The sequence below is a fragment of the Prionailurus bengalensis genome, chromosome C2, assembly GCF_016509475.1.
Source record: "Prionailurus bengalensis isolate Pbe53 chromosome C2, Fcat_Pben_1.1_paternal_pri, whole genome shotgun sequence".
In the NCBI taxonomy this organism is placed as follows: Eukaryota; Metazoa; Chordata; class Mammalia; order Carnivora; family Felidae; genus Prionailurus; species Prionailurus bengalensis.
In genome coordinates this window covers 562,981-589,174 of record NC_057350.1, presented here as the reverse complement: position 1 = coordinate 589,174, position 26,194 = coordinate 562,981, and the positions used below count along the sequence as shown (strand labels likewise).

Here is a 26,194-nt window from a genome sequence, read left to right as displayed (position 1 = left end):
CCACATCAGAGGAGACAGGTGAAGGTGCTCCTGCACTCCATGCTGAGGCAGAGCCTGAGGCTATCCAGCGTCCTCTGCCCCAGCACCACCAGCCCTGCCTCCGAGCCAGGGCTTCACTGTAGACCTGCTTCCACCACAGGCGCTCATTGGTGGTGTTCACTAATCTCAAATCCCCAAAGCTGAGACCCCGCCGGTGAGGAGGTCACCAGGGACACAGGGACAGCGTAGGGCTGTGAAAACATTCGTGCAAATCGAGGTCGGTGCTGGGCCTCGAGCTCTTCAGACCTCCTCAGCATACCTGGGGCCAGTCGCCATTGGGGAGCTGTTTTCTAAGCAGACACCGGACTCCCTTCTCCAGGGCCTCTACGCAGGGATGCCTGGGGGGAAGAGGAGGCACTGAGTCCACCTGCCACCACTCTCTGGGGGAAGCGCCTCTGGCTACAGCCCAACCTGCACCCGCACCCTTGAGCTACTGGCACAAGGCAGATGGGAAATCCTGCGTGGTGACTGAACTGGCGCTGACGCACACAAGGAACCAGAACCCACCATGAGAGTTAGCACGCCGCAGGCTACCGCTGCACGTTTTCTACCCAGAATCCCAGAAAAATGCAAAAGGCAGCCAATGTGGAGGCGAGCAGGCCAGGTGGGCAGCCCCACACATGTGGCTGGCTGATGGCCCCGCCTGCTCCAGACCTGCCCCAGGGCCCTGCCACAAGACGCTGCTGTTTTGGACAGAATGAGGTGAAACCTCATGGCTGTCCGGCCCACTGGTCCTCAGGACCCTCTGAGGGCCGCACACGCCACATGTGCTAATCCTCACTCATCATGGAAAGGGATGACACCCCAGGACTGAGGGTGCAGGACTGAGCTTGGCTGTGGTAGGCAGATTGGGGGTTGGTCCCTGAGCCCCCTTCCCTAGAGGTGCCCCCACAGACTGCTGCTCCTGCTCACACTGACCTGCCCTAATTTTGAGGGAGTTTTAGGAAGATTCCCCAAATGGCCTCAAAACCAACAAGACCGCACAGGCTGGGACACTACGTGTGTCTGTGTGCATATATGCACACGTGCACACACGTGCATGTGTCTGTGCTTACACACACACATGGAGGTAGGAGGGCCCAAAGACAGCAACTACAGGGACTTGCCTCACCCTACGCTGTTGACACAGGCCTCTTGTCTCCCTTGTCACTTTGGGTGGTCTTCTAAAAGGCAAGCCTCTCTGCAGGAAGCCCTGTGTTTGGCCAGACATATGCCCTCGCCCTGCAGGCCTCACCTCCTCCCACGCCTGCTCACAGGTCAGCCACCCACACCCTACTCCTCCCAACCCCACTACTTGGGGATGGGTCTCGCAGCCCCCACCTGACGGCCATGAGCCCCATCAAGGCCCAGGATGTGTTGTGGATCTGGGACGTGGCACTCTGTATGTAACGCCGCTGCTCGCAGGACTCAAAGTCTTCTCCCCAGCCCCCATCCACCATCTGCTGGGATAGCAGGAAGTCACAGGCCTGGGAGACCGCCGCACACACAGCCCTGTAGAGACCAGCAAGACAGGAGATGCTGTCACTCCAGGGAGGTCCCAGGCCCGATGGCCCACTGGCTAGGCCTCCCCAGGGGTAAGGGGAGGAGAATGGTGGGGGGGAGGGAGGCAGTCTGCACCCCAGTCCCACCCACTATGTGAAGTGAAGGGCACAGAGACACCTGCCTCCTTAGGTATGCTGGGAAGATAAACTGAAAAGCTCTCTGGCTGCAGATGCCGCACAGGCATGACCACCGTGAAACACCACAAAACAGAGCTGGGTGAGGTGGCTGGAGACAGCTCAGATCTGAGCCGCCTCCCTTCTCTCAGCCCAGCTCAGAGGGTATCCCACTGGGCATGGGGGCCACGCAAGCCCAAGGTGCCCCTCCACACACAAGCCAGAAACTTCCCAGAGCAGTGTCTTTACTAGAAAGGGTGCTGTTGGCTCATGAGCTTAGAAAAATACAAAATACTTCAAAGGAAAAGACACCCCCAACAGAATGTCCTGCTGAAAAGGGCCTCACTCCAGCAGGGACAAATGCCCATACTCACCCGCTGCTGTAAGTCTGCCCCATGCAGGCGAAAGCTTCCAGCCCAAACCAGGTGCCGTAGGTGAAGCAAACTCCCCAGGAGCTGGAGGGGAGACAGAGGAGGACCTCAGCCTTGCAGTCTCATTCAGAAGGGCGTGTAAAAACAACAGGAATTCTGCCGGACTTTGGGAACACCCTCCATCACGGAATCAAGGAAGCTGGGGTGATTTGCAAGAAACCCATCCACATAGCCTTCAGCAAGCAACTGACTAGTGCCCCCAGGCTCTCAGGCCAAGGAAAACACACCTGCCACCCCCGGCCCTCACAAGATGGTTCCAGCTGCTGCCGCCACAAAGCAGTGTAAGAACTGATGCACACCCAGAGGAAGGAGTAATCACAGACACAACAAACCAGGCACCAGGCCACCGAGCCCTTCCAACACACTTGGCCAAACCGCTCTAACAGTGAGCTGAGCAAGCACCGCCAGGGTGAGGCCAAGTGTTCAAAACTGAACAAGGCCCACCAGAAATCTGTTGCTGGCAGCTCACTCCCGGAGCACACGACTGAGCATCACAGGAGCACAGAAGAGCAGAGCCCTCCCATCCCACGCACACAACCGGAAGCTCACTTACCCTTCCCAGGAGCCGTCAGCCCGCTGCTTCTGCCGACAGAACTCCAGGCCCTGCTCAAGCGTCTCCCTGGAACACAGAAGGATGGCTAACCAACAGAGCAATCCACCCACCCTGAGTTCACCCGTCCCACGGCCTCAGAAGAATGAGCAAGGTCTCCCTTACAAAAATAGGTAAAAATAAACCAACAGTTGAGAGAAGAAATGCAAAGGTCAGAGAAGAAGGGATGAGAGGGCAGAGGAGGGAGAAGCAAACTGACAGTGAAAAGAAATGCAGGAGGGAAGTAAAATGTCAGCGATGAACCCGTATTACAAGCAGCTACAGATACAGACAAACTCTGTTTCACCGCAATAATGTCACTGACACGAGTTTCAGTAAATATACAGAATGAAATTTTAAAAAGAAATGAAAAATTAGAAAATAATAGATTTTGAGGGCAGAGATCCATCCTAAGTCTAACTGGTACTTTAGGAGAATAACTGGTTCCCTGAAAAGGCCAGAGTGAAGATACAAATACACCCTCCAAGGTGACCCCCGTGACCTTCACCAACAGGTACCCACACCCATGTCATCCCATCCCTTGGGTGTGGACGGCACCTAAGACTTGTTCCCAAACAACAAATTGCAGCAAAGCTGATGGGACATCACTTCCATGACTCGGGCACAGGGAAGTCTAGCTTCTGTCTCGCAAGCAGACTCCCTGGCCCTTCCCAGCTTCGTGAGACACCACAGAGGTGCCCAGATGGCAAGAAACTGAGGGTGGGTCCAGACAACAGTCAGAGAAGAAATGAGACCCTGAGGCTGACATTTTGCAAGGAATGGAAACCTGCCAGCAACTACATGAATGCCATAAGACCCTCCCTTAGCCGCTGCTCAGATGAGATCCCAGTCCTGGCCGGCATCCTGGCTGCAGCCCCATGGAACCTGCAGCAGAGCACCTGGTTAGGCTGTGCCTAGGTTCCCGACCCACAGAAACTGTGAGGCAACAGACATGTGCTGTTTGAAGCCACCAAGTCTTAGTAATGTTGTGACTCAGCAAGAGATAACAAAGGATGAAGGGACAAATAAATAACACTAGCAACCAAAGAGTGATATGACCACAAGTATAGTGGAAACTAAAAGGTTAAGAGGAAAAGAAAACTTTCAGCAGCATATGGGAAAACTCAGAACGCACAAACTACTGGAAAAGTAGCTTCTCAAAACCACCTCAAGCAGAGAGGGAGCCTGGATGGTTCTACAACTACCAAAGACAGGAGTCACTTTGCCCAGAAAAAGAAGTCCAGGCCTAAAAGTTTAAAAGGTAAGTTCTACTAACTCACCAACAATGATCATTCTAATGTTACACAAACTCTTTCAGAAAACACAGGAGGAAGGAACACCCCTTGTTATTCTGCAAATCCAACAGACCATATAAAAGTGATGTAGCAAAGCACAATTTTCAGGCTACTGATTAATGAACATAGATGCAAAATTCAAATTTAAATATTAAGAAACTGAATACAGCATAGATATATGCCAATACTAAGCTGGACATATGCAATACTAAGTTGGCATAAAACACCTCCAGAAACAGAGGGGTTTTAACACTAGGAAGATCTATAGTAATCATCTATGACATTAACATATAAAAGAGATTATGTTTATCATCCTTACAGAGATAGAAAAATTATTTCCTAAAATACAACACCCATTCACAACAGAGGGAAAAAACAACTTAACAAAGTAGCATTAAAAAGAACTTTGTCGGGGCGCCTGGGTGGCGCAGTCGGTTAAGCGTCCGACTTCAGCCAGGTCACAATCTTGCGGTCCGTGAGTTCGAGCCCCATGTCAGGCTCTGGGCTGATGGCTCGGAGCCTGGAGCCTGTTTCCGGTTCTGTGTCTCCCTCTCTCTCTGCCCCTCCCCCGTTCATGCTCTGTCTCTCTCTGTCCCAAAAATAAATAAAAACGTTGAAAAAAAAAATTAAAAAAAGAAAAAGAACTTTGTCGGGGCGCCTGGGTGGCTCAGTCGGTTGGGCGTCCGACTTCGGCTCAGGTCATGATCTCGCGGTCCGTGAGTTCGAGCCCCGCGTCAGGCTCCGTGCTGACAGCTCACAGCCTGGAGCCTGTTTCAGATTCTGTGTCTCTCTCTCTCTCTGACCTTCCCCCATTCATGCTCTGTCTCTGTCTCAAAAATGAATAAACGTTAAAAAAAATTAAAAAAAAAAAAAAAAAAAAAAAAAAAAGAACTTTGTCAGGAGCGCCTGGGTAGCTCACTTGGTTAAGCATTCCACTTCAGCTCAGGTCATTATCTCATGGTTCATGAGTTGGAGCCCCACGTCGGGCTCTGTGATCACAGCTCAGAGCCTAGAACCTGCTTTGGATTCTGTGTCTCCCTCTCTCTCTCTGCCCCTCCCCCGGTCGCACTCATGCTCGCTTGCTCTCTCTCTCTCTCTCTCTCTCCCCCAAAAACAAACATTTAAAAAAAAAATCAAAAGGGGCACCTGGGTAGCTCAGTCAGTTAAGCATCCGACTTCGGCTCAGGTCATGATCTCACGGTTTGTGAGTTCAAGCCCCACGTCGGCCTCTGTGTTGACAGCTCAGAGCCTGAAGTCTGCTTTGGATTCTATGTCTCCCCCTCTCTCTGCCTCTCTTCTGCTTGAAGTCAGTCTCTCTCTCAAAAATAAACATAAAAAAAATTTTTTTTAATTACAAAAAAAGAACTTTGTTAACCTGAAAAGGGGTAATTAACAAAAACCTACAGCAAAAATCATTCTAAATGGAGAAATATTGGAAGCAGCCCCCTTTAACATCAGGAAATACTACAAAGATGCCACTACTGCCACTTCTGCTATGCAGGCTTAGCCAAGGCAGTAAGACAAAGAAAAATGTATCATTTGCAAGTGATAGGACGGTCTAGGGAGAAGACTCAAAAAAAGCCACAATTAATTAGAATATAAAGAGTTGCCCAGATGGAGTCACTGGTGATTTCTACTAAACATTTAAGGAAGGAATTATACAAAGTGTCTACAGTGTTCTCCAGAGAATAGACACAAAGGGAACACTGCCTGATTCATTCTATGAGGACAGCATAACCTGAATACCAAAAGCGAAGACATCACAAGAAAGGGAAACTATAGAACATTATCTCCCAGCAGCACAGACACAAAGATCCTCAAGAGTATTAGCAAATCAAATACAATAACATGAATTATATACCACAAACGATATCCCAGGTACATAAAGCTGATTCCACATTCAAAAATCAACTAATATACTCTATCAAATCAACTAGGCTGAAAAAGAAAAATCACATGATCACATCAATAGCTGCAGAAGTATTTGACAAAATCTAACACCTATTTATGATTAAAAATTTTCAGCAAACTAGGAATAGAAAGAAGTTCCTCAACTTGATAAAGAGCAGCTACAAAAAACCTACAACTAACATCACACTTAATGGTGAGAAATGATGCCTTCCTGCTGAGATGAAGAACATGGATGTACCCTCTCACCACTCCTCTTCAACATCGTATTGGAAGTCCTAGCCAATGTAACAGGACAAGAAAAGAAATGGTATATAGATTGGTGTGGAAGAAATAAAACTGTGCCTGTTCACAGATGACATGATTATCTATGTAGAAAATCCCAATATCTATATAGAAAATCCCAAAGAATCAACCCAAACACTTCTGGAACCATTAAACAATCATAGCAAGCTTGCAGGATACAAGGTTAATAGACAAAAAACAATTCTACCAGCAATGAGCAATTCTGAAATTAAAATCACAAGATTATGTTAGCATCAAGAACAAAAATTAAATACTTAGGTATATATCTTTCAAAATATGTACAATATCTATAACAGAAAAGGTACAAAAATCCAATGAAAGAAATCAAAGATATTCCCAACTTCATCTATAGATTCAATGCAATCCCAATCAAAATCCCAGCAAGTTACTTTGGAATACTGACAGATTCCAAAGTTTATACAGAATGACAAAAGACCCAGCACAGCCAATACAATTCCGGAAGGAGAATAAAGTCAATGACCAACACCACTCAACTTCAAGACTTGCTATAATACCTACAGTGATCAGACAGTGTGGTGTTGGAGAAAGAATAAACAAAGAGACCAATGGAATAAAATAGAGAGCCCAGAAATAGACCCACATAAATTTAATCAAGTGATCGTTGACAAAGGAGCCATCAGACTTCAGCTCAGGTCATGATCTCACAGGCTTCAGGCTCTGTGCTGACAGCTCAGAGCCTGATGTAGGGCTTGAACCCACAAACCCAAAAACTGCAAGTCTGATGCTTAACTGACTGAGCCACCCATCCAAGCCATGAAGAGATAGGGAAGAGGGGCGCCTAGGTGGCTCAGTCAGTTAAGTGTCCAACTTCGGCTCAGGTCGTGATCTCACATTTCATGAATTTGGGCCCCACATCCGGATCTGTGCTGACAGCTCAGAGCCTGGAGCCTGCTTCCGATTCTGTGTCTTCCTCTCTCTCTCTGCCCCTCCCTCGCTCACGTGCTCACAAAAATAAATAAAAACATTTAAAGAAAAAAGAAAAAGGGAAGAAACTTAAATACATATCACTAAATGAAAGAAGCAAATCAACTGTGAAATTCTGGAAAAGGCAAACTATAGTGATTCTCAGGGACTGGAGTTTAAGGGGAAGGGTGAATGGGCACAGAAAATTTTTGGAGCAGTGAAACATTTCTATAGGATAATGATGAACACACGTGTTATAGATGTGTCACAACCCATGGAATGTACAACACAAAGGGTGACCCTGAATGTAAACCATGGACTTTGGATGATAACGTATTAATATCGGTTCATCAATTGTAAAATAACGAACCAATTTATGCAAGATGGGGTAGGAGGTGGAAGGGGGCAGGTAAACAGGAACCCTCCACTCAATTTTCCTGCAAACCTAAAACTGCTCAATAAGATAAAGTGCATCAAATTTTAAAGTTCAGCAAATTGTCTAGCTGTAAGATCAATATCAAAAATCAATTGGAGAGGACTCTGGGAAGGTGGCCGAGCAGGAAGCCCCAGGAACCTGTCTCCCACCTGGGCACCAACGGCACCGGCAGCACCTTGTCTGCTGTAACTCTGGAGTCTGTCCGAGGCTTGCAACTTCCAGGGGGAGGCTTGGAGGGGAAACTGCAGCTCTCAGCACGGCAGCAGCCACCCGTCTCCCAGCCCCAGCCCCTCGGCAGGCTGGTGTGCACCTACTCCTGGAGCAGCTTACACACAGCTTACAGCGCCTAGGTGGGCAAAAAGGACCCTGTCTTCCAAAATATTGTGCTCTGATTGCTGCTTCTGATCAGACATTGCTGCACCTCCCGCTCTAGCTGAAGTGACCACCAGGGAATTTAAATGCTGTTCACTACAGCATTAGTCACAATGGCCAAAACGTGGAAGCAACCCAAGTGTCTCTCAACAGATGAACAGATAAGCAACATGTGGTCTACCTATACAATGGAATATTATTCAGCCTTAAAAGGGAACTTTGGACACAAATCACAACATGGATGAACCCTCAGATCATTATGCTCAGTGAAATAAGCCTGTTGGGGAAGGTCATCAAAAAGGAACGACTGCCAACTGACCCATGAGCTGGACCTGGGCACTTGGGAGGCTCCTCACCCCTTCCCCTGTCCTGGGGATGTGGGTTCCACTTGCCTTTCTGGCTACCAGAGGCCGCTCCAAGGACCCAACCTTGAGATGGTGATGTGGTACTAAGAACTTCTCCAAGGTAAAAAAATAAAAAAATAAAAAAAATAAAAAGAACTTCTCCAAGGTATACAGGACTGAGCCCAGGTAGGGCCTCTTTATAAACTTCTATGATCTGGTGAGAGCCTGCAGGGATCCATTCACCTTTCTGCCCCTTCCCCCCACCCCAAGACATGCCTTTGCTTATTAAAACTGCCCAGGGGCACCTGGGTGGCTCAGCTGGTTGAGCGACAGACTTGGGCTCAGGTCATGATCTCGCAGCTTGTGAGTTTGAGCCCCATGTCAGGCTCTGTGCTGATAGCTCAGAGACTGGAGCCTGCTTCAGATTCTGCGTCTCCCCCTCCCTCTACCCCTCCCCTGCTCACGCTCTGTGTCTGTCTCTCAATAATAAATAAATGTTAAAAAAAAAAAAAATTAAAAAAAAAACTGCCCCTACCCATCTGGAGGGTCTGTCTCTTTCCTCGGTCTTTCCCTGCCCTCCACATACAAGGCACGTTTCAGATTATACATGGGAAGCTCCTAAGGGGGGTGAGAACCAACAGACCCAGTCACAAAAATATATTACAGGATTCCACTTACATGAGGTAAGAAAAGACAGAAAACAGAATGTGGACTGCCAGGGAATGGGGGCAGAAGAGATGAGGAAATAAAGCTAACAGGTACAGGGGCACCTGGGTGGCTCAGATGGTCAAGCGTTGACTTTGGCTCGGGTCATGAACTCGCGGTTCATGAGTTCAAGCCCCGCATCAGTCTCTGTGCTGACAGCTCGGAGCCTGAAGCCTGCCTTGGATTCTGTGTTTCCCTCTCTGCCCCTCCCCCACTCGCACTCTGTCTCTCTCTCTCTCTCTCAAAAATAAACATTAAAAAAATAATTTAAAGGGCGCCTGGGTGGCTCAGTCAGTTGAGCGTCCGACTTTGGCTCAGGTCATGATCTCACGGTTTGTGAGTTCGAGCCCCACATCAGCCTCTGTGCTGACAGTTCGGAGCCTGAAGCTTGCTTCAGATTCTGTGTCTCCCTCTCTTTCTGTCCCTTCCCTTCTTGGGCTCTGTCTTCTCTCCTTCAAAAATAAATAAACATTAAAAAAATAATTTAAGGGGTGCCTGGGTGGCACAGTCGGTTAAGCGTCCGACTTCAGCCAGGTCACAATCTTGCGGTCCGGGAGTTCGAGCCCCGCGTCAGGCTCTGGGCTGATGGCTCAGAGCCTGGAGCCGGTTTCCAATTCTGTGTCTCCCTCTCTCTCTGCCCCTCCCCCGTTCATGCTCTGTCTCTCTCTGTCCCAAAAATAAATAAACGTTGAAAAAAAAAATAATTTAAAAAAGACAAAAATAAAAATGATTAAGGTGATAAATTTCACATTAGGTATATTTTAACACAATAAAAAAAAAGAAAAAGTCAACAGCCTAAGAACCCATGACTCCACATTAATAAACAAACAGGGGAAAAGCAAACAGTAGAACACCAACTAACACATATGGAAAAAATGACAGTTTTGTAGCCATCATATAAATAATGATTCAGGCAAAAATCATCATCAGATGAGAAAACTAACAGGTAGAAGTTTGATGAGAAACAGGTCACTTACATAATCTAACACTTTCTCCCACAAGAAAAAAAACAGTAACTTCACAGTGGAGAAAACAAGTGGTCATCACCTTAATCACAGGGTCCATGTTGACATGCACATCCTGGTGTCAGGCACTAAGAAGTCCCCATCACTTTTGTAATCTTCCTGACATAAATGCGTAATTTCATAACCTGAATCTAATCATGGGGAAACACCAGAAAAACACATGTTGAGGATATTCTACAAAAACTTGTCACGAGCCTTAAAAATGTCAGTCGTCAACCCCAAGGAGACACTAAAGGATTGTTCCAGGGGGAGACTAACAGCTGGCAGCTCAGTTCAGTGACCCTGGGTTAAATCATGAGGGAAGATTTTGCTATAAAAGCAACTTGGGCAATTTAAATAAATTCTGTAGAATAAACAATAGGATTATAGCGACATTAATATTATACAGTGTTAATACTGTGACTTGTATTTCCATAAGAGAATATCCTTGTTGAGAAAGGCTAAAGTATTGGGGCATCTGGGTGCCTCAGTCGGTTAAGCATCTGACTCTTGATTGTGATTCAAGTCATGATCTCACAGTTCTGAGATCAAGGCCCACATCTTGCTCTTCACCCTGCTTGGGATTCTCTCTCTCTCTCTCTCTCTCTCTGTGCCCCTCCCCCACTCTCTCTCTCCTTCTCTCAAAAATAAACTTAAACTTAGAAAAAAATTTTTTTAAAGAAATGCTAAAGATTTTAGGGATTAAGGCACATCACATTTGCAATTTACCCTAAAATGATTTTGGAAAAAATATACGTTGAAGGAACACAATGAAGCAAATGTGAAATGTTAACAGCTGAAGAATCTTGGTAAAAGATAAAGAGGAAAGCTTTGTACTACTAGTATAACTTTCCTGTAAGCTTGAAATTAAGAGAGAATTTGAAGTCAAGGAAGTAAAAATGGAATGTTCCATATACGTAGCGTCACAGTACCTGGCTACCTCAAACTATATCTCTAAAACTCCCCCAGATGAATTTAAAATTTTAATATAATAAATTAATACATTTATTTAAATGCTTCTGTTCAAACTGGCAAGAGATAAAAATGGTCTAGAGCTTTAACACAGTTAACAACAGTCACTCTGTGCTTCCCGAACTGTTGCCCCCACCCATCCCACTATTCCCCTTGGTCGGGGAGTCCAGGCCGACAGGGGAAGTGACTGGGACCAGGACAACACTACCAGGAAAGGGCAAGGGTGGAGGAGGGGGGGATCTCCCCACACAGGCTGACCCTAAAATCATGCGGATCTAGGGAAAAGTAATGGTTCTGGATGAAGATTTAGCAAGAGGACACTAATTAAGGTTAAAATGGGGAAAAGCTGAAAAATGACAATGAAAACTTAGAAATACCCAAGACACTACTGGGCCACGAAAACAATGAAATGCCTACAACCATCACAACTCCTGCAGGAGGAGAACGGGACTTCCTGACATGGAAAGTCATCCCCTGCTCTCAGACTCCTCGCCAGCACCAACTGAGCCTGCTCTATAGGACCCATGGAAACGTGGAGATCAAGCAGTCCTCACAGATTCCTCCCAGCAATGATGAGCTGCTTGCTTCTGCATTCTCCAAGATTCCTCCAAAGGGCACACTTTACTTTTTTTTTGAATACTTCCTAAAAAGATGATTCATTTAAAAAGGTCAATTACATAAGAGTGTCACTGAGAACAAGCTGTACCCGGAGGAAGGGACCAGAGACCACCCTTCAGCGCAGTGCATGGCTCATGGACCCCCAGGCCCAGGTGACAAAATCACGACGAGACAGAGGTGACAATATCACGACTAGACAGACACAGCAACCCTCCAGCAGCTGTACCACCTGCCAGGACAGAAGAAAACCAGCAAATCACAACTAGAAAATCCTCCATTTTTTTTGGAAATGGAAGCCTCATACTCCTGAACAACTCCTGGCCAGAGAAGAACTCACAACAGAAATAATTTTAACCGAATGATACACCAAGACTTACTGTATCTTAAGTGCACATTTAAAAAGCCTGAAAATCATTTTAGTATCCATCTAAGTTAGAAAAAGAAAGTAGAAAGAAAATAATAAAGAGCAAAAATTCGTGAAACCAAAAACAAACATCAAAAACATAAACATAGCTAGACAGAATCAAAGACTAAAGATGGTTTCTGTGAAAAGACTGGTGAGATTGATAAGCTGCTGGTGGAGAAGAGGTCCAAGCTGCCAACATCAGGAAGGAAATGAGGCTATCAGTGGCAAGGGAGCTGTTGAGCACCGTGGGCAAGCTCTCTGCTGATCCACAGAAAATGGAGCTAAACAGGAAAATCCCCAAAACTGATAGAAACACAAACAAAAGGAAATCTGTACAGTTCTATAACAAATAAAGAAACTGAACCTGTAAATAAAAATTTAACCCTTTCCGTCAAAGGGAACTCCAGGGCCAAATGGAACCTCTAAACACTTGAGGCAGATATAGCACAAACCTCACAAAATCTTCCAGAAAATCTAAAAAGAAAATATACTTTCCAACTCCTCTTACAAGTCCTGCGTTACCTTCTTGGGAGAGCCTGACAAAGACATTGAAGGGAAAGAGCAGACTAGTTTCTCTATAACCACAGTGGTAAAAATCCTTTCAAAAGTACTTTTCTAACTAGATCCAGCGATATCCAAAAAAGAAAGCACACCACGACCAAACTTGATTCTATACCAGGTTTGCTGTGAAGCATGAAACAATGAGATCACACTGGATGAAGGGTTATCTACAAAAGTGAATGAACGTACCCCACAACACAGAGAGTACACTCCTAAGCACGTGTCCTCAAGAAAGGGGTGCCCTGGGCAAGTACAGAGTGTTCCCAGCAGGATAATTCACAGGAACCCACTGAAAGGCTCCCAAGGATCCAAGACAAACCAATGGATAAACAAAGTGTGGCATCTGCGCCAAGCAGAAAATCCGCCAGCAAAGAGGGTGGGCTGCTGCTCCGCAACCACAGCCTCACTGAGCACCGAGCCGAGTGAAAGAAGCCAGACCCACGAGTCTGGCTGTGGGACTGATTCCCTAAGTGTAGGATCAGAGCAGCCTGAGAACCAGGAGGGCAGCTTCTGGTTACATCTATGTGCCCACTTGGTGATAATTCATTAGGCACCACACATAGGAGATCTGTACACCTCTCTGCATATGTGTCAGATGTCAACAGGACAGGCTTATTTAAAAACTACCGTTTATGGGGACACAGGTGGAGTTGGGGGTACAGATCTTTCTGACCTTCATTAAGAGATGTGAAAAGTAACTCATTTTTGCGTTACAGCTCTGCCACTCTGAGCCCTCAATACACATATGTGATGTAGAAATGACTTCAGAACATGGATTCCACTTTTACGCAGATTTTTCTTGATAAATATCATACTGTACTGTAAATATATTTCCTCTTATTATTCTAATGTTTTCTTTTCTTTAGCTTACTTTATTACAGTATATATAACACATAACCTACAAAATACATGTTAATCAACTACTTATGTTATCAGGTTTCTAGTCAACACAAGACTATCAGTAAAGTTTTTGGGTAATCAAAAGTTGTATGCAAATTTATGGGGCGCCTGGGTGGTTCTATCAGTCGACTGAGCATCCAAATTCAGCTCAGGTCATGATCTTGAGGGTCGTGAGTTCGAGCCCCACATCAGGCTCTGTTGCTGACAGCATGGAGCCTCGAGACTGCCTTGGATTCATTCTGTGTCTCCCTCTCTGCCCCTCCCCTGCTTGCTTGCTCTCTGCCTCTCTCAAAAATAAACATTAAAAAAATTTTTTTTCAAAATTTTTTAATATTTACTAATTTTTGAGAGACAGAGACAGAGCGTGAGCAGGAAGGGGCAGAGACAGAGGGAGACACAGAATCCAAAGTAGGCTCCAGGCTCTGAGCTGTCAGCACAGAGCTGACACGGGATTCGAATCCACGAACACTGAGATCATGACCTGAGCCAAAGTCGGACACTCAACCAACTGAGCCACCCAGGCGCCCTCCACCCCCCCGCAAAAAAAAATTTTTTTTTTAAGTTACACACAGATTTACAACTGCACAGGGGTTTGGCACCCCTAACTCCAAAGTTGTTCAGTTCAAGGGTCAACTGTACTTTAGGGCATACAACTAGACTCAGGAACACTGGAAATCCCTTCTGTTATTGAGTTTTAATCCAGAGTCCCCTGCCTGCGGTGAGCCACCCACCCCAGCAACAACACACTCTGTGTCCTGTGTGGCAGCATCTCAGCTCTTGGCTCCTGAGCTGATGACACCCGTGGCTCAGTGACCAAACATCCCTGTGCCAAGACCACCCTTACCGGATCTCCCCGGCCCTGTGGTCCGGGAAACGCTCATGGAAAAGTTTCAGTGCCTGCATCACAGCTGAGGTGCACTCCACATATGTGTAGTCAATCATGATGTCCCCTGGAAGAGGGAAGGAAGAATCGATGCCTATCAGCTTCACCTTGTTGCCCAATTTGGTAGCTCAGACCACACCATGAAGAATGCAAAGATCATAACATGCAGACCTACATGGAACATCCAGAGCCTGAAGGTCCTCCAGAGGAACAAGGCAAGAGACCCCAGTGACTGGCCCAGGAGACACAGCCACTGGGGGGGGGGGGGGGGGAGTGGCCGGCACATACACAGTGACCTGGAGGCCCATCTGGCTACAGGAGAGCTAAGCCAGTGGGAGGGGAAAGGAGAGGGGTACAGGGCAGAGCCACTCCAACTAGACCACATTTAACAGTTACAGAAGCGAGACAGAGACCTGCAAGCAGGGTATAGGGGCATTTGCAAGGTTTGCAAGGAGAAACTCAGGTGAAGGCACTCAGGTAAAGCAGCTGCCCTTACAGACCGGAACCATGCGCACAGCAGGGAGGACACAGGACTAGGGGGTCCCTACCAACACCCTCCTGCCAGGTGCCTGAGCTCCATGAAGAGCACGCAGGACACAGGGTGGTCTCCACGGAGGATGGAAAACAGAGCAGGAGCCAGCCCAGGCTCGAGCCAGAAAGCCAGGTGACTCCTCTGCCAACCTCCGAGAAACAAAACCACAGCTTTTCCATCCACAACCACAGGCACTATGGCCACCTTCAGAGGCCAAGGAGCACAGAACATTCCAGTGTTTAGGGAGTACTCCTTAAAGGATCCACCATCATCTGCCAACACCTTTGTTGGCACTGCTCCCACCCTGGGGGAGGAACTCCGGGCTCTGGTTGGCAAATCCATCTCAGGGCATGCAGGGCCCCTGGGTCTGCATACCACCTGGCTGGCCAACCACTCACCAAAGACCTCCGAGGGGTTCAACAGCTCCAGCAAGTAGCCCCCACGCTTAGTCTCATAGGTGGCAAACCCTCCATCAGGATTTCTCATGTCCAGCAACTAAAACCAGAGAGAGGGCATCCTGAGAGTTCACTCATGTGGTTAAGCAGGCGGGAGAGCCCACAGGTTGTGGCAGACCATTCTAGAAACACCCAAGGCTAAAACAAAAGGGGCAGGGATGGGGAATGGGGGGCCAGTTCTCATATTAAACTGAGACCTTCAGTGCCTAGAGGAGTGGGCCACAACTTTATCACTCAGGTGCTCTACGAGTGCCCATCTGGGACCCTGACACGCACCTGCTTATCCATTTATAAGTTACATGTGTGCTGCCAAGCCACACGATCTCCACTGTAAAACACGCACAGAGTGGGTGTACTGAAAGGGTTTTACACAAAAACAAACAGAAGTTCTCATCTTTCTGCAGATACCCCGTGGAGAATACCAGCCTTCCCGAAGGCAGCCCCTGGGAGCAGCCAGATATGCAAGCCTCCAACACAGGGCTCACGGCTTCCCAAACACAGATGCTGTCAGAGGACATGCCCCTCTGGGCTTTCAATCTGGCCCTGGGGATATGTGGACACAAAAGCCACGGGAAGTGCAGCTCCTACGCAGCACGAAGTGGACCCAAGGGTTGGCGGCGGGGCAGCCAGGTCTCCCTCGTGCCCAGCAGCCTTACCACAGCAACAGCATCATAGATCTGCTCTCGTGCGACATGCTTGGTGACAAAGGGACACTGTTCTTGCAGGAGAAGGATGGACTTCAAGGCCTCAGCTGTGCAGTCAGTAACAATCCAGCCACAATCCAGCGTGCTGAAGGGGAAGCCACCCTGGAAAGTGTGGGGCCAGTCATGGCCAGGGCAGAGGGCCGAGCCCGTACCCTGATCTTTAGGACCACCCGAGGTGATGGTACCTCCCTCACCCAGGCAGAGACCTGGCCACCATAAAGGTGCAGCCGCAGCCCCACACCACACACATGTGGACAGCCTCCCAACCTGCTGTGAGAAGGTGTGCACTGCATCCACGCTCCCACACGCCCAGAGGAGCTGCCCTCCACCCTCTGCAGCTCCCTCGTCACCCTAAACCACATTCCGACAGAGTATCTGGTATCTGCATGTACTGCTGTCTAATAGCATCTCTGAGGCACAGGTGTGTGTGGGGGGGGGGGGGGTGGGTGTGTGGGTGGGTGTGTGGGTGTGTGTGCGTGCACAAAACACTTGTCGTGGCAACATGAGGAAGCCCCACACGGCTCACTAACTCACGCATACAACTCCCCAGTCAGGGAAACCTTGAGTGTGTTGGTGAAACCCCACACCGTGTGTCTATCAGAGCAGGAAGCCACAGGAGACCGAGGAAAGAGCCCTCTCAACTAGCAAGGCATAGCTAACCGTGGTGGTCTCTTTTGGAGCGCAGGGCGTAGGACTTGGGGCAAACAGGGATGGCCGTGGTACCTTGCTCATCTGGCGGTAGTACTTCTGGTAGTCAGGGGGGCTGTCTAGCACCTAGGCGGCATCCACATGGCACATGCAGAAAACAGAGAAGGCCCATGTCACCATCAGATGCAGACACCAGAGCCAGTAGGGGCTGGTGCAAAATACACAGGGAGCAAGAGCCACTGGCCTACTGCCCTCTCAACCATTGGGGCCAAAGGCACCCTTTAAAGCATCACCCCGTGGCCCAAGGCCTGCCACCCCCATCCACTGCTGGGGAAACATGACCAAGGCACCACGCGGCACCAGAGAGGGCAGACCAGGGTGTCAAGGCAGAGGTGAGGAGGCAGTACCTCTGCGTGCAGAAGCCCCACCACCCCCAGGTCAGATCCGACCTCACCTGTGAGATCCGGATAAACTCATGTGCCTCCTGCAGGGAAGACGAAAACTCGGGCCTGTGCTGTGCCCCCGCCTGGAAGAGACAACAGAGGCTAAGCTGCTCGCTGACACAAGCCTGCACAGATGAAGTGGTTCCCAGACAATCCTGGTGACGTCTTGCCACCACTGGGAAACAGGAGCAAACTCACCAGAGTCTCAGGCTCTGGATTCTGCTGACAAGTCAGAAAGATGTGACAGAGAAATAAAGTAGGCAAAAGAGACAGTCCACACCACATCCAGTGGAGCCCAGCCCAGCCCATGTCCAGAGGATCCCTGCCCCATCTAAGGCAGACCATACGTGGCCCTGACCACTCTTCAAGGTTCTCCAGAATGTCACCACTCTCAATCCTACCAGCACAAAAACACATTCTGGTTTCCCTCCAGCATGTGCTCAGAGGTACCCATAATGAGCAATTTGAATGTTGAGAAAAGCCTAGAGCCCACTCTCCCTGCTAGAAGCTTACTGCCCTGCCTCCCCAGGAATAGACCTTATACGCTCCCTACTCCTGAAGCCTCCCAGCTGGCAAGATCACTGCCAAAACTTCTAGGCAAGATCACTGCCTCAGCAAGACCATCGCCAGAGGCCTCGGAGTCCAGGTGGACAAAGAGTCAGGGCTAGCAAGTGCCACGTCCACATTGGGTGCAGGGGTGGACACCCAGGAAAGTCAATTGGAGCCACAGGAGGCTAAAAAACAAGGAGGCAGAGCCACGTACCTCTAGCAGAGCCTGGATGGCAAATGAGGTGTCCCACACCTGTGAGCCGTTGGTGCCCTGCACGCAAGCACAAGCCATTAGAACAGCAGCTGCAGCCGGGCACTTGGGTGGCTCAGTCAGTTGAGCATCCAACTTCGGCTCAGGTCATGATTCTTGTGGCTTGTGAGTTCGAGCCCTGCATCGGGCTCTGTGTTGACAGCTCAGAGCCTGGAGCCTGCTTCAGATTCTGTGTCTCCATCTCTCTCTGCCCCTCCCCCACTCATGTTCTGTCTCTCTCTCTCTTTCTCTCTCTCTCAAAAATAAACGTTAAAAAAAATTTTTTTTTTAATTTTTTTTTTCAACGTTTATTTATTTTTGGGACAGAGAGAGACAGAGCATGAACGGGGGAGGGGCAGAGAGAGAGGGAGACACAGAATCGGGAACAGACTCCAGGCTCTGAGCCATCAGCCCAGAGCCCGACGCGGGGCTCGAACTCACAGACCGCGAGACCGTGACCTGGCTGAAGTCGGACGCTTAACCGACTGCGCCACCCAGGCGCCCCCAAAAAAAATTTTTTTAGAACAGCAGCTGCAGCTCCCTCTACCCACCCACCACTGCCCAGGATCCTCGGGGATCGAGGGCACGTCAAGGGCCGAGGAGGAGTCTGGGGGCTCACAACAGCTCCCGCAAAGTGGTGGGAGCCTAGCCAACTCCTGACCTAGGCTCCATGTTCTGTGCACCCCTCAATGCCCCTGAGGGCCAGAAAGGGGACATCTCTGCAGGCAGATGAGAGTCAGGCAGCTCCACCTGCCTTCACCAGGCCACCAGTTGGGACAGAACCCTCTCAGGGCACTTCCGGTATCTGGACAACCACTGCCCGTGACCTCCACTGTCCCAATACCCAACAACAGGCTTTTGCCCCAATCACAATGATGACCAAAAACACCCCCTCACTTCTGAGTACACCTGGAGGTGGTGGGGCCTGGCTGAAGCCTCAACAGAGCTGGGAAGGCCCCCTTCAAATCCCACCCAGGGAGCCTAGTTCATTGGTCAACACTCTGGTCCCACCAGAATGCCAGTGGCCAAATCCCAGTGACACTAAGATAGACGGTGACAGACACTTGGATAATAGGGACAGGGATGGCAATGCCAGAGCCCAGACCAATTGGCGGCACTGAGAGAGCAACAAAAACCATGGCCTTGCAGGACAATATATATAGGAAGGACACCTGCCACCAGGAAAGCCTCCTGGCCAAAAGAAACCTGAACTGGATCAAGCCTGAGGGTCTAAATGCCAGTTGCAGGAAATACAGGGCACAGAGGAAACAACCAGTCAGATCCAGAAGGGGAATGCCCTGGGAACCAATCAGTCATCCAGAAAGGAAGGGCAAGCACCCAGAAGACCACTGGGCAAAAGTGGCTTCGAGGACCAGTCACCTGGCTCAAACCCTGATGCCAACAAACCTGCCACAAAACCAAACTAGGGACTGTCATCAACCCCATAAGGCAAAAGCAGTGTGATTTTGCAAGAACAAATAAGCTGGGGTGCTCAAGGAGTCAGAGGGGATGGAGAGCCCACACAGGGGTTTGTGACCTGCCTCCACTTGGCATGTAAGAGTCAGGGAGCTGGGAGTAAGGCAAGGACGCCGAGGCGAGCTCTGTACTGGGCAGTGCTGGGTCCATGTGTATCTGTCCCAAGGGCCAGTGGCCTATCTGACCCACGAACACTGCCAGAGGCTCTGTGTTTCCACACTTAGCCAGGTGGGTGACAGTACACATTGTCACCAAAACTCCCACAGGGTGATGCAACGGTTCCCAGGCTGACCGCTCTCAGGTCAGCCCTAGCCACAGTGTGACCAGACACCTCCACCCCCAGGGTCACACACAGGAAATGAGTCAGGGAGGGAGGTGGTGGCAGAACACCATTTACGATAAATGGCACAAAAAGCAGAGCAGCGGACACAGAGGAGGGCCACAGGGGAGCACATCTCAGCCGGGGGTGCGAGGACACGAGGCTGGGGGCACGAAGCACAGGCTCCCCTCCTTCCTGCCTGACGCCCACCTCCCACGGGGGAGTTGCAGACTCTCAGCCTTGCCGCAGCCTTTGGGGCCTGTCGGCATCGCTGTCACACGGCACACGCCCAGGAAGCACCCCGGCTGTCCCCTCAGACTCAGGACTGGGGATACCAGCGGCCGCTCAGCACGTGCTGCCAGAACTCACTGTGAGGACTTATTGAATCTTAACAAACCTAAAGAGCAGGAATGGTTGAAAAGGAAGCAAACGGCCACGGCTTTATAGCCTTTACCTGCATTTTCATGCCATCGAGACCCAGCCTGTGAGGACAAGAAAAGCCCAGGTCAGGAAGCAGAGGGCAAACAGCTGAAGTCAGGCGGCCACCCAGAGCCCGGCTCACCCCACTGCTGGCAGCAAATCCACCTGGCAGACCCACCCACCATGGTCCCAACTGCAATCAGTGACTGACCCATTACTCTTGTCGGCGAGGCCTTTCTGACGCTCACCAGAACCTGCCGCATGCACCCCCAGGCTTCCTAGCTCTACCTTCCCAAACCACCAGAAGTTCTTGCCACATAACAAATCTTTCAACTCAGAGATAACCCTCACCATCTTCCACACAACCCCTGAAATTCCTGGTTCCAAATGTCACTATACACATACGTGATCTCCACGCCTGCCACTGTGCTGGGGAGGCCCCCATGCACGTCTGCCCTTGGCTCTCAGCCATGTGCGTCAGGGACCAAGTGTGATGCTGACCAGCCACAGGCCCTTCCAGCTGCACTCACCAGAGGTAATCAGGAATCCTGGAGATGTGCTCCTGGAAGGCAGAGGAGTCCGGCCCGTCCACGTACCAGCGCACAAGCATGTTGATGGTTTTTGAGATCTGCAGGAGACACAGCTGAGTCAGGACCTTGCTCCAGACCTGTAGTGGCTCCCAAGCATGAGGACCACAGCCCAAACACTGGGCCCCCAGCACAGCCTCGCTCCGGGCCAGACAAGGCCTTCGACTCTAAGCGGAGCAACTCACTGCTCACCAAGCCCCGAGAGCCAGAGACCTAGCCAAGTTGTGCTGCCAGAAAGGGAGATCGGAACGGCCTGGGGCACGTGCATAGACAGAAGACAGAGCATCCTGTGAGAAACAACGTGAGCCGAGGCAATTGGCGAGCAAGCACAACCACCATGAGGGCTGGGGGTCCCCCATGTGGGCATGCAGGGTGTGCCTTGGATAACTCAGAGACGCAGAACAGGATGGCAGGAGGGGCAGGGGAGAGACAGAGAGACAAGACCTGTGTGGCATGGACTGCTTGCTCACGACAGAATGTTGGGTTTTTTGTTTTTTTTTTAAGAAATGATTTGATACTTTTTAATTTTTTTTTTAACATTTATTTATTTTTGAGACAGAGAGGTCAGAGAGGGAGACACAGAATCGGAAGCAGGCTCCAGGCTCCGAGCTGTCAGCACACAGCCCGACGCGGGGCTCGAACTTGTGAACCACGAGATCATGACCTGAGCCGAAGTCGGACACTTAACCGACTGAGCCACCCAGGCGCCCCTTGATACATTTTTTTAATGTTTATTTTTGAGAATGAGAGCGAGAGAAAGCGCGTGCGCGAGCATCGGGGAAGGGCAGAGAGAGAAGGGGACAGAGCATCCAAAGCAGGCTCCACACTGACAGCACAGAGCCCAATGCGGGGCTCAAACTCACGAACCATGAGATCATGACCTGAGCCGAAGTTAGATGCTCAACTGACTGAGGCAGGCAGGCATCCCTGGACAGAACGTTCTAAAGGCCCAAACCTCCGACTCTGGCTTCTCATAAGCAGTTAAGTGCTGTTCTCATGTAGGTCAGCCATGCTTTACTCAGTGCTGAGCCGAAAGCCCATGAAAATCACATTGCTGTTAAGGGAACACGACTCACTGCTCCACTGCTCCGTCGAGGCAGGACAACCCACCAGGCTGTCAGAGGCCCCACAGAACACCAGGGAGCAGGCTGCAGAGCGGAGCTGCGGGATGCCACACCAACTGGACTTCCCCAGAGAGGCCACGGCACAGCCCACCGGGGGCCCAAAACAACAACGTCCCCCGCAGCTGTCACCCCACGGCCATAAGGCAGCCCCCCAACCCTGCACCGGCTGGGGTACACCCGCCTCTGCATGCGTGTCCACACCCGGCCTCTGTCAAGCTCCACAGCCTCACGACGCAAAGCCATGTCAGGAGCCTGGAGGCTCGGAGAAGAGAGCTCCAAGTCACCAGGCGCGGCAGGAACCAGGACTGGAACCCGAGAGCCCCGGCACTCCAAACCCCACAGGACAAGGGCAGAAAATGAGTTCCAGGGAAGACACTCAAGAGAGGCCAAGCATCCCTCCCAGCAGCCAGAGAGATCTTGAGAGGCAGCCCCAGGAGCAGCACTACACACTCACCAGGTGACAGGAAGGGAAGGGAGTACTAAGTGCAAGACACAGGGGACAGATGGGGGTTCTCTCTCCCAGGCTCTCGTGGGAGACCTCACCTCCGGGAAGACCCCCACTCCCAGCTCCAGAGACTGGCCTCGAGACAGTCTTCTGCCCCAGCTCCTCCCCCCACATGGGCTGCAGTTGGGTGCCCACCCCAGGCCCAGACACCCAGCAGTGGGATCACTGACCGGGCCAATGCTAATGTACTTGGAGAAGCAGTCATCGGCCACGATGTGCTCGTACAGCTTCTGGATGGCCCGCTCCCGCAAGCTGGTGCTGTGGTGGCCCTCGTACAGGTTGAGTAACACTGCGGGGAGTCAAGGGTGTCAGCACAGGGCAGCACCTGGGGCCTTCCCCATGACCCTCCTGGACATCCTGGTATGCCGCCCTGCCCTGTCCCTGATGCCACGTTCAGGGTCCACTCCCCCGAGTGGAACTCCAGCCCGGGTGCATCTCAGCACTGACTGGGGCAAAGACCCAGCTCCCACCCCAGGGCTCAGCACAGAAGACGTGAGCAAGACCACATGTGATCAAGGGAACATGACTCACACGCGGCACCCCATGTGCCCCCGAGCCACCAGGGTTCTCGCAGGAAGATGGGTCTGAGCTGGGCCCCACAGGGTCCTGCCCCTTCTCCCCTAAGGAAGGAACAAGCGTGCCCTCTAGGCCTGCAGCCTCCAATCCTCTTGTCCAGGAGCCCCAGCCACAGGCTTGCTCCAGAGGTGAAGATAGGGCAGGCCTACTGGACACGTGGCGCACACGGTAGCCCTGGTCACCACAGGACCCAAACGACAGGCGGTGAGGAAGAGAAGAGTCAGCATCATTTTAGGTGTAGGAGGCCCACCAGCCCCTCAGAAAGCACCCACCATACACCACACGGAGCAGCCAGCTGTGCGGCGTGTACAGATCATCAGGGCACACGTTGTTCCTCTGCGCCGGCCAGTCGATGCTAGCGTAGTCCTCCACATAGAGCTCCTGGGGGGCAGCAGCGCCTCAGCACCCTCCTCTGCCCACTCCCTTCCCGAGGGCACGCCCAAGGAACATCTGCACCCCTAGCCCCATCTCAGTACCTCCTTCCCCAAGACACAGCGCAGGCCAGGACTCTGCTCACAGGTGCCCTGAGGCCATCCCACCATGCAAGCCCTTTTGGGAAGTCACTTATGATATGGGGAGGTGCAGGATTCACCCCCACTTCATAGAACTCAGCCCTGCAGGGTCTCCGGCAAGCAGGCGTGTACAGTTGGGACTCAAGGGTAACCCCTCACCTGGGGTCCCTGCCCAGGAATTCTTACCTGACGGAGGCTCTGGACCAGTGGGTCCTCCTTAGCGCTCAACCGGATGGCGTAGCAGTAGCTCATGGGCAGGTAGACCTGTCGGCAGTGGCACCAGAGTGTGGAGGGATGTGCAGGCACCCAGTCAGGAAACAGCCTGGGGAGACGGCATGTCAGCAGGAGATCTGGCCCTGCCATCACCACCAGTACAGCCCAGGCCCTTCCAAGGGTGGAGTCGGGGTAGATGGCTATGCTCAGCCCAAGTCGGCATGTCACAGCCACGTTCCTATGGGGTGCCGAGGAGCACAGTCTGCAAGAGTGACAACCACTCCTCTCAGTTCAGCTGGGCACATCCTAAAACCAGGAGACTTGACTCTTAAACTTTCAGGACTGTCTGTGGGTTCAGCTGGGACAAAGGTACCACAGTAATATAAATTGTTAATAACAGAAACAGGGTGAAGGGTCTACAGGAACATTCTGGACTATCTTTGCAACTTCTTTGGAAATTGAAAACTGTTCCAAAATAAAAAGTTTACCTAAAACCCTTTAGAACTGGCACATCTTCCCAAGGACTGAGGCTTGGAGAGTTATCACCACCAACACGTTTTGCCCAGTTAGCCTGACCTCAGCATACACAGTTCCACCAGCTTCCCACGTAGGTGGGTACCCAGAGTATTTTCCCCACGCTTTCCCTTCAAGCCTCCTACTCTCATGTGTGAGAGGCATGGGCATGCCAGTCACGAGCTGGGCAGGCTCCCGCCTCTCCCAACCCTGTCCTCAGGCCACTTCCCTCACCCTCAAGGGCTTGTCTACTCACTTTAAATGGAGGTATTTTACAATCTCTCTGTAGCTGGTGGTCCAGGATCTCTGGTCCCCCTCCTGCACACATTCCTTTCATCTTCTACCCATCCCTTCAAAACCACTCCAGGAAAGACTGGCAGTGCCCTCACAGCCTAGCACTGACTGCCAGATCCACCATGTAGGGGCACAGACAACAAACAGTGCTCTGACACCCACACACCCTCCTGGCACTCTGCCCATTCCTTACACACCAGGCAGGTCCAGGGTGCAGCCAGCAGGCAGCCAGTGAGCACCATTGGGATAGCCCCAGAATGCCTCCCGGACTCCTCCCAAGTGTAGGCCTTGGGTAACAGACCCCCTCCCACTGCCTCCTCACTGCCCCTCAAAGCTGCAAAGGCTTGGCCCTCAGCACTTTCATCAGGATCTTTCACCCAATGCCTCTCCTCTACCAAAGTCATCTAACACAGAAGCCCTCCAACCTCCCTGATAGCTTTCTGGGGGACTGCAACATCACTGGTGTGCTCCCAGGAGCCAGCAGGGGCTCTAGCAGGGGGGTCACCTCCTGACGGGGACTCTGGGGGATCTACACACACGTGAATGTTCTCTGGGAAGACGCCCATAGCTTTCAGTAGATATTCACAAAATGTGAATATCATTGATTAGAAGTATCACATTAGTGTTGATTTGACTAAATATTTATTTATTTATTTATTTATTGAGAGAGAGAGAGAGAGAGAGAGAGGAGGAGGGCATGTGCACGAGCAGGGGAGGGACAGGGATAGGAGAGAGAGAGAGAGAGAGAGCAAGAATTCCAAGTAGGCTCCGTGCTATCAGCGCCGAGCCTGACATGGGGCTCAATCTCACAAACTGAACAGTGAGATCACGACTTGAGCTGAAATCAAGAGTCAGATAATCAACCTACTGAGCCACCCAGGTGCCCCGATTTTACTGAGTATTTAAAAAGCATCGTGGTTCTGTTGTAACATGGAAATTCTTCTCTTTTAAAGATACACACTGAAGTGTTCACAGATAAAGTATGATGTCTGGGATTAACTTTCACATTCACCAGCAGAAAGCTAAGGGAACAGAAAAACAGCACAGCACACTCCAGTGCTGAGGCTGGCAAGGGCTGCATGGCCTACTGCCTTCTTGTCTCCACTTCTACAGATGCTCAAAACATCCCTAACAAGACACAGGACAGCACTGGTTCTCCCAGCCCTGCAGGGCCCCACCCACCTGCCACATGGCCCACCCCCAAGGTACCTCCCTCCGTCCTGCCCAAGTGGGAACCCCTTCCATCTGTCTGCAGGATTCAGCCAAGCAGGCCTCCACCAGGAGCCTAACACAGCCTCACTCCACAGAATGGACCGCCTCTTCATCTGGGGAACAGGCAGCAAGCGATCCAGGGCCCGTCACACAACTCAGCAAGGCACTGGCAACCCAGCCACACATCAACCTCAGAAGGACAAACATACCACATCTCCGGGAACAGAGTGTTGAGGCCTTCCCAGCTATAAACATTCAGGACAGCCAACCAGAACTTCCCCCAGGAGGGGATGGCCACAGCACCACCTGCAGAAGAGAAAAGGCCCAGATCATCTGCCTCTTACTATGAAGATTAGCTCCTCAGAAATCACGTGTGCCTCTTCTCACATGAACTGAAGACAGTGCTAAGGATCCTCCAACCCCAGATGAGCAGCAGGTTCCAGAGCTGCTCAGAACCACCCAACAGCACAGTTGCTGAGTGGAACCAGCTGCTTCCCCAGAATAAGTGTGTCCA

At 50.7% G+C, this 26,194-nt stretch overlaps 1 protein-coding gene across 6 annotated transcripts in view; it reads right to left on the bottom strand.

Annotated features, from left to right (window-relative positions):
* The window catches only part of LSS (lanosterol synthase), a 46,293-nt gene that overhangs the window by 13,626 nt on the left and 6,473 nt on the right, over nt 1-26,194 (bottom strand). For all 6 annotated transcript variants that reach the window (XM_043593371.1, XM_043593373.1, XM_043593372.1 and 3 more), the window contains 16 exons: nt 25,890-25,986; nt 23,635-23,770; nt 23,209-23,317; nt 22,531-22,649; nt 20,675-20,772; nt 20,179-20,206; nt 17,894-17,950; nt 17,142-17,213; nt 16,763-16,813; nt 15,992-16,141; nt 15,279-15,375; nt 14,310-14,415; nt 2,679-2,744; nt 2,069-2,149; nt 1,360-1,530; nt 299-377 (listed from right to left, as the gene is read on the bottom strand). In XM_043593371.1, coding sequence (XP_043449306.1) covers nt 299-377; nt 1,360-1,530; nt 2,069-2,149; nt 2,679-2,744; nt 14,310-14,415; nt 15,279-15,375; nt 15,992-16,141; nt 16,763-16,813; nt 17,142-17,213; nt 17,894-17,950; nt 20,179-20,206; nt 20,675-20,772; nt 22,531-22,649; nt 23,209-23,317; nt 23,635-23,770; nt 25,890-25,986 — 1,517 coding nt within the window. The remainder of the gene's footprint in view (nt 1-298; nt 378-1,359; nt 1,531-2,068; nt 2,150-2,678; nt 2,745-14,309; nt 14,416-15,278; nt 15,376-15,991; nt 16,142-16,762; nt 16,814-17,141; nt 17,214-17,893; nt 17,951-20,178; nt 20,207-20,674; nt 20,773-22,530; nt 22,650-23,208; nt 23,318-23,634; nt 23,771-25,889; nt 25,987-26,194) is intronic.